The sequence below is a fragment of the Lonchura striata genome, chromosome 3 (assembly GCF_050655825.1).
Source record: "Lonchura striata isolate lonStrDom1 chromosome 3, ASM5065582v1, whole genome shotgun sequence".
NCBI lineage: Eukaryota > Metazoa > Chordata > Aves > Passeriformes > Estrildidae > Lonchura > Lonchura striata.
Window position 1 is genome coordinate 14591294 of NC_140705.1, and position 13756 is coordinate 14605049.

General features: G+C 42.4%; 1 protein-coding gene across 1 annotated transcript; it reads right to left on the reverse strand.

Moving 5' to 3' along the window:
• Positions 1 to 778: 778 nt before the first annotated feature.
• Positions 779 to 10205, reverse strand: SLC66A3 (solute carrier family 66 member 3). The gene is made up of 7 exons (XM_031504454.3): positions 9990 to 10205; positions 7843 to 7925; positions 7330 to 7399; positions 6649 to 6706; positions 5345 to 5465; positions 4182 to 4223; positions 779 to 2523 (listed from the first exon to the last, which is right to left on the reverse strand). Exons 1-7 carry the CDS (start codon positions 10130 to 10132, stop codon positions 2435 to 2437), a joined length of 606 nt encoding a protein of 201 aa, XP_031360314.3. The 5' UTR covers positions 10133 to 10205; the 3' UTR covers positions 779 to 2434.
• Between the last annotated feature and the right edge of the window lie 3551 nt (positions 10206 to 13756).

Here is a 13756-nt window from a genome sequence, read left to right on the forward strand (position 1 = left end):
TGTTTCCGCCCCGATACTGGTGAATGATGAGTTTAACAAAATTTATCCTGCCTATGTATTTGTCGAAAGCTGTTGCCTTTAATCCAGCCACCGAAAAGATTATTCTTTACCTACTGGAAAACGCAGTGTCTGCGCTTTGATGGGCCTTGCCTGGAATTTGAATGTGCCTCTGTTTATGAAAGAAGTTATTCTCTGAGAGAGGAAAAAGTAAACTATTTACTACTAGTTTCTGATTTGTTCCATATCTCTTACAGCTTGAATGAAAACTCATGATCCAGCTTTCCAAGTCCACAAAAATTACTTTACCTTAAGTTCATTAATTACCCAGCTTTCTTTGTTTTCCTCAGTCTTTTTTTTCCCACAGATTTCTAAGGAGATTTATTCAAAATGTGTTAAGTAACCTATTAAGAACTGTTCTTAAATGCATTTTCAGTATTTTATGATAAAAAAACATCTTGAGGTGCTGATTCTCAAACCAAAAATGGAACAGCTTCATCTTGCTACAGCATCACTCAGGAGTGTAAAAGATGTCAATAATAGAGAGGGTTTGGGTTCCATACAAATCTTTCTCTATCAAGAAAAGGCTTTAATTAAAAAGCAAGTGTGCCGTTTTTCATTTTAAGATGCTGGAGCCCTTTAGCATTTGGCAGGTTCAGCCTGATGCTTCAAGTGTTAAGGTGAAAGCTGCCCATTTATGACCTGTAATGAATATTTCATTTTCTCTCCATATATGGAAACAATAAAAATTAAAATGCAATGAAAATAATGACACTATCAATCTTTAAGAAAAGCATTTATTAGTATCACCTGGAAAATGTATCACATGGCATCTGCCACCATTTAGACCACTTCAGATACTTTACTCAGCTTTAGTAAAATCAGAATGTTTACAATTAATCTTTCAACCAACATAGAAAGATTTATACTTTTTATTGGAGCAGTACAAAAAGGTCATTTTTGACTTTGACTTGCTCTCAATGACATGGGATACATGAAATCAATGCCCACAGACACATCTCTTCCCAGCCCTTCCCACTAAAATTTAGAGTATGAGGTAGCTGTTTTCTGATGGTAGATGCTCCAATTGCTGTGTGCTCACTGGCAAAACATCTGCTTTTGCAGATCCCATTGCTCCACAGCAGACACACAATTTAGAATGTTGCAAAGAAAACCTGCCTCAAATGAAGTCAATGCAATCTTCCCATAGTTTTCAAGTGTGTTGGGTTCAAGGGTGCCTAGGTTTTTACATGCTAATCAACAGAATACCATAAGAACTCTTGGAATGTTGTATCTTTTAATTTTGGGGAATGTAATGACAAATTAAGGCAAGCTATATGATTACTAATGTAACTTTTGGTTGTGAAGGCAGTACTTCCAAAGCCAAAATCCTCTGTTAATAGTTGTCAAGAATATCCTTTCCCCCTTTTTACTCTAAGTACTACAAAGTGATTAGAATTAAAAGTTTAAGTGAAGTATATGTTCTTCAACTCACTTAGCACTGACAGGCCAAAAACTCGTGAACCACCGAGCACAAATGAGCAAAACCTGGCAACCACAGGAGATCAGTCTGCTGAGATACATCAAGGTGCACATGTCAGTATGAATGGTGTTTGGGAATTCTGGTTATCATTCCAGGAGCTTTGGCTTGAGCAGCATTTTTAACTGTTGGTCAGAGTTTCATTAATTCCCATAATTCTAGTCCCTGCTGTTCCCAAAAGAGTATGTTCAGTGAATGAGAGCTCAGGTTGAAAAATAATTCGTAGTTGAGTTTTTGCTCTTTTATCCAATAAAAACTGGGTATACTGAGGAAAGTGACTATGGGTATCCTGTATCAGCTGTATAAATTGTACTGTTTTAAGTGTTGCATGTAAGTGCTACAATTCCAACTGGATTTGTGATTTAGTAATTAGAATCTTATTCTGGATTGGGCCTTGGCTCAGATTTTCATCCTCAAATACAGACAGTTAATGTTGAACTAATTGAGTTGCTTGCAAGAAGACAAACTTTTGGTGTGGTTTTTCAGTCTTGCAGCAGGACGAGTCAGTATGTTGGTGCAAAATTGATCATGTATAATTGAAGAAAATTGCTTATATGTAACCAGAAAGAACTGAAGTGATACCAGAATATTTATACATCTAACTATGAAATACCTTGTAGTAAAAAAAATCCAGAGAAAATGTGATATCAGTGAAACTTGTCTGAAATGACTAATAAAAATATGCTGCTTAAATTAAGTATCTTATCAGAATTATTTCTAAGAGAAAGTAAGCATGGATGTCCTATACTGTAAGTCTGTAAGTACTGTAAATACTGTAAGCATGCTAAAGGGTAAATATTAGAGAAAGAGAGCTTCCTCAATCTTTGAAGAATTCTTAAATTCTTTAGGCTTAATTACATTTTTTATGGTAATGATATGTGTGCTGATGAGTGTCTTCTAATCAGTCTTTTTAGTCTTCCTGTAGTGCAGGATTGTGGCTGTGACCCAAATATTGAGAATGAGCATGACTATGAAACGGATGAGAACTAAAAGAGAAAAAAAATATTGTAAGCATAAATCAAAAAAATCAACTACTGTTACAGCACTGGTTTGTAAACTTTTGCTGGTGTACAGACAGGCTGGTTCACATTCAGAACTGTTTTCAGCCAATTAGTTTCAATTACCATGTTCAGGAACCCACACATTCTGAGCATGAATCCAAGAGAAAACAGCATTTAGCACTTGATTACTTTCAGAGATAGCTCAAAATTATACACTCCAGTACCTTTAATTCTTTTGTAACCTGATGAATAGTACAAGCATGAGAAGCCTCATATAAATTTATATGTACACCAAAAGTTAAATTCAGAGTCACAGCTCACATGTCCTTTATAGTTGCACATGTTATTTATAATAAAGGAACTACTTTCAGCTGCCATCTCTTAAGTTTAGACTTCGAGAAGACAGGAGATACTTGTATCTGTCAGACTTTAATGGCAGAAAATCTGACAACTGACAAGAAAGCAGTTTTTCAGTACCTGGTTTATTCAGCTTTAAATACCGTAACAGCATAGGACCTCTACTTGTACGAAGGTATTTAAGTTTAGATATGTCTGATGTCCATTTGGTAGGTGGAATATTCAGAAATGTACACAAAACCTTGTTTCAGAACTCTGTGATACCTGACTGTTTCCTATGTGTCGATGTGTTCAGTGTTGCAACTTAATTGGAAATATTTTCTATTAGAGCAGCACAGCATCAATGTTTGCTGCTGGCCTTTCCACGTTCCAAAGTGGATGGTGCTGTATTTCAAACAGCAGCTTTACCCAGCGCTAGCTTTGCTTTCCTGGTGTTTCCTCCCTCCCCCTCAGTGAAAATCTGTAGCTGTGGGTGGTGTGGACTCAGTACCTGACCCTGACTAAAGCCCTGCCATGAGCATTTTGCCAAATCCTTGGTGACCAGTTAACTGCACAGCCCCACAAACTCCTTATCTTGGCAAAGAAAAAGCAGCAAGCATGGGGGTGGAAATGTGGGCCAGAAATGGGATTTCCTTTCCCAGTAAAAGACCCACTTGAAATGCTTGCAAAGCTACAGCTTTATTGGGCTGCAGAGGCTGCTTAAAAACTACAAAATCCATTCAAGTGATGTTTCTGATGAAATACTTTTGAACAAGAACAAGGAACCACCAGATGAAGTACAAAGGGATTATTACTGTTCTTGCATCCACCAAGCCTTGATTTTGAACAATTCACGGAAAAATCAGTGACACTCCCTAGCTCTTGCAGTTTTGAATGAAAATGAGCTGTCAATAAGTGAAATAATTATTACTTGAAATTCTCATTCAATTACTACAAGATTTCTTTAAGTTATATTTTACTACATTCATTTATTTATTAAAATAATAAATATTTTTAATACTTTATTCTGTTATTTTCAGAATTAATTTTGTGGTGCTTTTGCTTTTTGAAAAAAAAAAAAGTCTTTTGGACCAGTTGCACCACATGACAAGCATAAGCAGTTTTCTGGCTTTTTTTCCCTTGATGTCTTTGCCTGATTTGTAACCCTGTGTAACTCCTGCCCTTACCACGCCAACCTATCACATTCGTGGTTTGTTCTTGTGACACCGTCTAGGTGTTTTATAAAACAACTAAAATCTGTGGCAGCTGTTCCCTTGGAAAGGCAGAGAATTCCATACTTCACTCACCTGCGAGATCATTTGTAGTCATTACAGTTGTAATAATTCTTGCTGTAAATTGAATGAATGCTGATTAGTGGAACACATAGGACACATTTATACTTTTAAAAAATTATGAAATATCTGTTTTTCAACAGAAGATAATCTTGCATGAAAACATATACTATACACATTCCCACTTTTATTGCGTCCTCTCTTCACTATTTTGGTTTCAGAGATCAAGCTCTCAAAGCTGACTGACACTATATTAACAGTCTTTTTTAATGAGAAAATCACAGATATAATAAGAACTTTTAAATCTATCATGCTAGACTGGACATGGTCAGTTTACTGCTTTTCTTTCTGTTCAGCCCCTCCTTCAGGAGCTGACAGTCAGCTACACCCACAGTTGAGTTAGCATAACTTAACCATTGGGAATGTTCACGTGTGTGCCTTCAAGTTTTGCAAATACAAGGAATTCAGCTTCTCTTCCCACAAGGAACCTAGATGTTAATCATTTCACACCTGCAGCAGAGTAAAACCATTTACAAAGTTTACTGTTGCTGTTCACCTCAACTTCTAATTACTGACTTTTTTTTCATGTAGAAATAGATCCAGCATCACTGGATGATGAGTTTTATAGTGAGAATATTTTAAACGAGTTTTGTGAAGATGCAGAAGGCACTTCTAACCAACAGCTGTAGAACTGTTCATGCAGACCACTGGGGAATTGCCACGGGAACTCCAGAAATGACTGTTCATAAATTCTGTCAAGAAATGTAATTACGAGTAGCCATAGAGTTAAAGGTATTTAGCATTAAGTGTGTATTTATTTGTAGACAGATTTTCAAAACTAGCATTTTCTGACTGTATACCTAAAATTTTAGCACATTTTCATGCTGGGCCACTAGTAACTTTATTAAATCGTAGAACATGGAAAAATTTCCTCATAAAGACAGCCTTTCAGTTATTTAAATTCCGGTTCTCTTGGTCATATTCACACTGTAAGTCATTGGTTTTTATCACTGATGTCAAAGATAAAACTTTTTTCAAGACTGTGTGTTATCTGAGTTCCAGATGTCAGCATTGAGGGAAACTAAGTCAAGATCTTTACCTACTATGATTGAGTAAAGACCTATGAAAAAAGGAATCAGGAGAACTTAGTACTTTGCACCAAGTTGTCTGTAGCTTACTTGCAGAGGCATATACAGACATGCCCCAGGTCAGGGCACTCGCTTGTCCGGCGTCTTTGGTCTCCCAGAGGTGCTGCAGCTGAACCAGCTTACTGGCTGCACTGACCAATGTGCACAGATTCTGAAAAGCAAGTGGAAAAGACAGGGAACCTTTCTCATGGCTTCTGCCATGGTATTACCTGAATAGGAGTAGCTTTTTCATTTAGAATAAAAAAAAAAATTTACTCTTTTCCAGTGTTTGGCAACCCAAGTGCTTCGGCTTCTTAGTAAGGAACAATGAAGCAAAAACTGGAAGTAGCCAGAAACAAGGACTCATTTCTGAGGTACTGCCCAGCAAGAAGCTCAAAGAACTTCAACAGTTGCTACTGTTATTGGCAAACGCTTGACAGAGGCAAATGCATTAAGAAGCAAAGAAACAAAAAAAAGCTTCTCAACCTGCTCCATAAAACTGTTTATAAGTCAGCTAAAATGCGACTGACCTAGTCTAAACAGCAAGGTTGTTTCAGACCATCTGTTACCATTAGGTCTGGCAAACCAAAACATAAAGAAATGAGAAAACTGACAAGAATGTGTGGAAAATTAGTCCAATTGGAAGGAAAAAATAGTAACAGGAATGCACTGTTCACTCAGTCTCCCTTTTAAAGGGGATTTTGCAAAGGCAGCAGGTAGAGAGGATTCCACACAGGCATTTGTGCCCTGCCCGGATTTCTGCTGCAAGTAAGGATCAGCATAGGGCTTGGAAGCTTTTCTCCCCATCTGTATCCTCTCTTGTGTTAGCAGATCCAGTTCATCTCAATTACCTTTTTACTTTCTCTCTCCTGCTAAGAAATGATTCTCTTTAACTTTTGTGGGCATTATCAGATGATATTTTTCTTGAAAAACTGCATGACTAAAGGGCAAAAAAGAATTACATCACAATCCCTGTTTCAAACGTTTTGATGCTCTATTTTCTTCCTCTTGTGTTAAAGGTTTATTGGTTTGGGGTTATGACATTAGGACTAAAACGGCAGTAGAATTTCAACATTTTAAGTATTTCCTAGTTTTAATTAAGGCATCACCAAGTAACAACTTATCTCAGGAATACCTTTCCCTCCCCCCATAGAGCATCTACTTTTAGTGCTGTTTCCCAGCTACTCGCAAAAGAAAGAACCTGTATCTGAAAACTGGTTGGTTATTCTGAAAGCTGGCCTAAGTGACAAATTCCTCCAAGGACATATGTTTAGGAGTAAGTCCACTAATAAATATTTCTAGAAAAAAGTCAGTTCATGTGAAGATCTAATTTCAGATAATCATGTAGCACTTACCATGGCCAGGTCTATTATCCACTTCTGCAGTGTCAGCATGTACCAGCCCCCCCAAAATCTTATATTATGTTAAGTTTCATAGTACTGAAAATTATAGGATACAAAGCTCTCAAAACTGCCTGAGGAATAAGTTTTTCTTAAGCATCTGGAAATAATTTTATTTAAACTTTTTAAGACTATACAATCCAGCTAAAACATATTAAGAACTGGTTGAAACACTAAGTGTTCCTATTTTTCACACCGTCTTTGGTCAAATAGTGTCTGGAGTTTCTCAAAACCTGCTTCTAAGCACAAGATTTGAGATTTAAACCCAAGTCCTATTTAGGAAAAAAACCCAAACACTGCTGTCTTTATTGTAGAAAGTACAACCTGCATGGACAGACAGGAATTAAAAAAAAAAAAAAATCAATCTGTAATTTCTACTCTGCATCCCTGTAGAAAAGATGTAAATTAAGAATTTAGTTTACTCTTTACCAGTTGGGATCCTTCTAAAGCAGAGCAAACATATAAAGCTTACTTCCTGCAGAGATTTTACTGTGATCCCAGAAATCAGCATGTGAATGTGGAATACATGTTGAGGGGTGGGTGCCTGAGAATGATTTACAATAGTAGCACACAAGAAACGATGACATAGCTGCTCTACAAAGAACTACCAAACAAGCCACACAAACTGAAGGATACACAAGTGCATAGAAAAAAGCTCGTCTCGTTTTTCCACTGAAATGCATAATGCAGGAAAGTAGAATGACAACTGCAATAAACAAAAGATGGCTCATCACAGAAAGAACCGAAGGGGCCCAAACACAATCCTAGACCGTTCCACTGGGCACAAGCTCTGAGGAAACTCCTTTCTTACAGCTTTTGTCTCTCAAATGTGATTGATGACCAAAATTCTGCAAGCTCCAAAACAAGGCTTTGACTAGAGTCTGGAGTGTTTAGTTATGTTTCTCTCCCATGTGGAGAACCAGACAAAAGGATGAGTTTACAGTTACTCTGTGTAATAATTGGGTTTTTCTCCTCTACCTGACCATCTCTTTCAATGGCATTCAAAATAACTCAGTTTTATATGAGATGTTAATTCCCTCTTCCCCCCAATTCCAGCATCACTGCAGTGGAACACTGTACCTACATGCAGGGGCTTGGAGGGCTGAACGAGCCCCATTTCATTTCCAAAACATGGCTTACAAAAATTACCTTGTCCAATGACGATGAGATACTCCAGGTATGTCTCCAGGGGGTAACCATAATAGATCTGGTACCTCAGAAACACAAGGAGGCTGAACAGAGAGATACAAAACATGACTGCACAGAGGGACATAAATGCCTTCACAGCTTTTATACTGTTTAGTGGTGCCAAAAGGTGCAGCCCTTGCTGTCAAACTGATCAAATAAAACACAGGCATACAGAGCAAGCCTGATCATTCTGTAATCTATTTCTGTTACCCTCACTGCCCACACTTCTCATCGAGGTCTTTATGTCACAGTCTGTAAGGCATCACTTTATTAATTATAACTGGTGAGAAAGAAATAAAGGCTTCCAGACCTAGGAGATACCATCTCTCTCCAAAAGCCTTGGCACCACTAGGATAACTCTGATTTCTTTATTTGTGTCTGTAATTCAATTTATACATTAAAAAAGTTTTTTAGGGGTAGAAAATGTCTTCCAAGCTGTCTAGACTATACTGTTATTGCTCAGTGTAGCTCTACTGGTCAGACTAAGAGACTGTTTCTAAGTGCACCAAACTGGCAATTTTCCTTCCTGCCATTCCAAAATACAGTACCTAAAAGGAACTGAACTTTGGTTTTCTGTACTTCCAACTCTCCTGCAAGTCCATGGGGTTAGATAGAAAATTCAAAGCTGTATAGAAAACAGAAAGGACTCAGAGCAGTTTTACGTAAGAAAAAATATTATGGTTTCTGGTACAGAAAAATGGCAGAAGGAACAGCCTGCCTTGTAAGAAACTGGCTTTTACAGTATTCAGAATTTAAATATTTGGACTTCCTAGAAGTGCTATTTGATGTAGATTCAAATCAGACTCCTAGCCACCAGCACCGTGCCTCTGTGTCACTCCTCACACCTGGTCACTTTATGTTGATTTCACAGAACCTGCCCAGTTTGTACTCCCTGCAACTGGATTCAAAGTCTTTAAAGATAGAAAGATAAATAGTCTACTAAATACAATAAATGTTTCAAAGAAGACCAGAACCTGTAGTTGTGTGGGTACCGTGGTTCTCACACAGGTGCTGAAGAGACATTTCCAGCTACTCCATGCTCATCTCGAACATTACTTACAAAGACTTTTTAATGCACACCAACGCACACGAATTAATGAAGTGCTGTCACCGCTTTTTGACTGAGGCTGTGGGGTCAGTAATCTCTGCTGGAACTCCAATTTGCTTCATTTACTCTGAAGTGCGTTAAGGATAAACAGCAGCAACACAGTTCAGTGCTGTAGAGAGAGGCGGGCGCGGAGCAGCCGCGGCGGAACCTGAGGGATTCTCCTCTCCACGGAGAGGTGTCTGAGCTGTGGCCCTGCCTGGAGACAGGGCACGGCGCCTTCAGACACAGCACGCCGTTTTCGTGAGGGGATTTTTCCGGATGAAACCCCCTTTCCTAGCTTGGCACACACAGGGAGGTGGCAGCTACCCCGCTGGATGCTCTGCCCACCTCCACGCCCGGTTCGGACAACGCAGGGCTCTTCAAGGTGTTCTCGCACTCGCACAGCTGAACGTGCACACACCGCGTTTATTTACTTGTCGTTTCATACAATCCTCTTTAAGCAAGATTTAATAAGCCTAGCCCATGTAAGCTCATTACAGGCTCACAAGTCTTTGGAGTTTGACACGGCTTGTAATTTTCTTAAGGAATTATTTAAGTCTTACAGATTCGGGTGAGGGAAGCTTGTCCGACAAGTACAGCTACCTGCGCCACAGGGCACACGGGCCACTGAAAAACCTGAGCACAGGCTTACACCCTCTGCAGCTGCTGGTTCGGGGCTTGTTAAAAAAGCCGAGTTTCCCTTTAAATGTCAAAGCGGAATCCCTAAAACAGGAAGTTCCTCCCCGAAAGGCTCTGAGGGCTCAGCTGGCGGGGCTGGTCCCGAGCTGGGAACGGGGCGATGTGGCACCGCGGCCAGGCCGCCCCTCAGCGCTGCCGAGCGGACCCGAGCCGCGGAGGGAGGGAGGGAGGGAGGGAGGAATCAAGGAAGGAAGGAAGGAAGGAAGGAAGGAAGGAATCCCCGTCTGCCGCAGCAGCCCCAGGGCGCCGCAGCCCCGGCCGAGGGGAAGGCGGCTCCAGCCGCTGCTCCCGCCGCAGGCCCCGTGCGCCCGCGCCGCTTTACCCGGCCAGCTCCAGGAGCAGGCTGCTCACGCTGAGTCCCCATGTCGAGCCGGCCCTCAGCACCGCCACCACCTGCGGCAGCTTGATCACGGCACACACGGCCCAGGTTGTCAGGTGCACCAGGTCCAGCAGCCCCGGCGCCATCCCGCCGCGGCGGCCCGGGCCGGGGAATCCGCGGGGCGGCGGGCGGGGAGTGCCGGGGCGGCGGCGGCGGCGGCGGCGCGGCCCTCGCCGAGCGCCCGGGGCGGCCGCCGGTCCGCCCTGCCCGGGGCGCGGGCCGCCCTGCCCGGGCCGCGGTCCGCCCTGCCGCCCGGGGCGCGGTCCGCCCTGCCCGGGGCGCGGGCCGCCCTGCCGCCCGGGGCGCGGGCCGCCCTGCCGCCCGGGGCGCGGTCCGCCCTGCCGCCCGGGGCGCGGGCCGCCCTGCCCGGGGCGCGGTCCGCTCTGCGCGCTGCCCGGGGCGCGGGCCGCCCTGCCCGGGGCGCGGGCCGCCCTGCCGCCCGGGGCGCGGTCCGCCCTGCCGCCCGGGGCGCGGGCCGCCCTGCCCGGGGCGCGGGCCGCCCTGCCGCCCGGGGCGCGGTCCGCCCTGCCCGGGGCGCGGGCCGCCCTGCCGCCCGGGGCGCGGTCCGCCCTGCCCGGGGCGCGGGCCGCCCTGCCGCCCGGGGCGCGGTCCGCCCTGCCGCCCGGGCCGCGGTCCGCCCTGCCCGGGCCGCGGGCCGCCCTGCCGCCCGGGGCACGCAGGGAGGGCGGCCCGGGCCGTGCTGCCGAACCCAGGGGACACCCGTGCCGCTGGCTGGGGTCTCCGTGCCTCCGACTCCCTCGGTGACCGGGCCGAGAACCGCTCCGCTCCAGACTCGGAGTGTTGTCGGAATGCCTCTGTTACCATAAACATCCCCAGAACAGGGATGATGTGATGCCGTGCCGGCCGTGGGCCGTGCTCACCCCGAGCAGTGCAGTGCTCCGGCTTTGGAGCTGTAGGCTGGAGCTCGGTTTTCTCCCCCAAAGTAAGTCCCGACTGCTCCAGCGCCCGTGCCTTTCAGGTAATTCTCTCTGGACCGCTGTGGAACTAACTCCTGCAGCAAGGATCACACGGGTCTGACCGCAGCACTTTATTTTTACAAGAAAATGTGCATCAAAATTAAAAGTTGCTAAATGCTGGACTTGACAGATGATACCAAAATTAGCTGGAATAAACTTTCAAATGCAATTTGAAGTATTAGAAAGGAGGTATTGTTTACTTGTGCAGGACACAGTGGATTTATTCTGTGTCTGGAGTGAGACTTTATAGCAGGGTTTTTATTCATTATAACTATATACATTAAAACGTGCTTCTTATTTAATAAGCCATTTTCCTAGAACTAATTTGCATGCATTCACCTCTTACTGGAAGTTTATGGTTCCGGGGGTTTATTAAGAGAGATCTTTTGTGATTGTATTCACTGAATGCTTCAATATTAAAGGTGACTTTCCCTTGAAGATTTTCTTCGTGTATGTGCTGTTATTTCTTGTTACATAAAATTTGTTGAAAACCCTCTGTAGGCCTCCTTATCTGTTTCTCCACCGGTTCCAGCTGTGTTTATCATCCTGTGTGCATACATTTACATTCTTTTATCTTTTTTTTTTTTTTTTTTTTTTTTTTTTTTTTTGGCCAGTTAGCCTTTCAGCAACTTGAGGGGAGCTGAAAATTGTTATTCTTTAAGTTATTTATCACAGGTTACTGGAGATGGAATAGCTTCTCCAGAACATACACCTACCCACCATACACAGTTAGATACAAAACCAGTAAAGTTTTTGTACTTCTCATTTTGTCAGAACTAAATAAAGGTTATCCTAGGAACACACATTTGTACTGATTACGCTTGGACAGAATTTTCGCTCTTTTGTGCCTCCATATGGCCAGGACTGCTCAGACTGTCAAATCTACACCATTAATTCAGAGTTTTACCTAAACTGTAATTGCTTTAACATGAGGCATTATTCACGGGTATAACATTTCTTCTTTTTTTGTTTTAATTTTAATAAAAGTTGTATTTTACTATGGTCAGTAGTACTTAAAATGGCTTGAAACAGGTACATTGCATTAATTCTGCCTACCCTTGATGGTATTTTAAACCTATTTCTAATTCTGAATTTGTAAATCATGTTTCCCTTTGATAAGTCAGTCATAAAAGGAAGAAGAAGTACATAAAGTACTTCTTTATGTAGAAATACATGCAATCTCAAAACTCAGAAATAAATGGCCCCAAATACAATTCTTATGTAGAAACTGTGTTTCTGGTAATACAATTCAAAGTAATCAAGCTTTTCAAAGACAATAAGGTAAAAGAAGAAAAGAAAATTTGGGTTTACCTTAAATAGTGACTGTTCCAAGATTTTCTTCATAAACTGAGTTGTTGACTTTGTGGGAGCATTATGTACTTGAAAAAAAGTTGAGACATTGTCATACAAGATGAAGTTATTTAAAGTTAGGTCTGAGGTGTAGGTGTGTCTGTCGTTTCAGATAATAGAAATTGCATATTTGCACTACTGTGTGGATGCTGATCCAAAACACCTATAAAATTGTCAGTAATGTGTGCTGCCTTGTACCTTCCTACAGTAATCAAGAAGCTGAATTAACTTCAAACTATTAAACAGGTCCATGAGTCCATTTTATTCAATTATATTTTTATATTTAAGAAGTTATTAAGTATTTAGCTTTAGTCAGCATTTTACCCTTTTGAAAACAGAACCTACTTTGCATTGCAAGCAGTCAGATGACCAGGATGATTTACCATCTCCCCTGCCCTGTCTGTGTAATGGTCCCACTCTGCATCTGTTCACTGCCCACGTGAGAAGCAGCTTAGGGAAGGAACAGACATCACAATGCTGGGCAGTCTCATCCAAGGTCATGAAGAAAAATTTAATCTCAGAGCAGTATGAGAAATTCTTTCTAGTCTGTCTACATTACTTAGTTCTACATTGAGTTTCAGTTTTGGTGAGTTGCAGCAGAATGCAAGACCCCTTCAAATTGCATTTCAGGAAATGAATTTATAACATCTGAGTCTCCAGTGCAAATTGCCAGTTCTGCAGCAGATAGGCAGTGGTTTAACACTGCTGCGCCTCAAATGGGAATGCACATGTTGATTCCTATTGAAAATAACACAGAGAAGGAAAATAATCTTCCTGTCGTAACTAAGGACAAAAAGCCAAAACATTTTTTCCCCATAATGATGTCGGCTTATCACAGTTGGATTTTTGAACAGAATGCCTTACATTTTGTGGGTTTGCAAGGAATGCAGAGAGTGCACTCCTGCTGGTTATTTCCACAGCCTGCCATGCTAACAGGGAATAGTTCATTTTATAGATAATTAATGTTTAAGCTCTAGGTTACATCCACCACTGAGGAACCTGTGCGGATGGGGACAGTCCCTGAGAGACACATAAAGGAAGCTGGGGATGGACAGAGTTGCCAGGGACAGCAGGTTACAGGAGGCTATTTTGTTTGCTCAGGGAAGGGAGCATGAACAGTGTGTCAACCCATAGAGCTCAGGGAAGAAACCAGAGGAATTAGACGTACCAGCACTGTTACAGGGCTGTGACCTCTAAGGGATCACAGGGACAGTATGGCACAGCACATTTCAAGTGGGAGGATTCAAGCTTTTTTGGAAAAGCAGACAGGGAAATGAGTGGAAGTTGTGTTCTACACAAAACAGTTTCTATTTGCCTGGAGCTTTCCCCTGCTTGTTGTAATAAGCGTTGAGTCAGCTGAGAGCTGATGGGTCAAAATTGGTG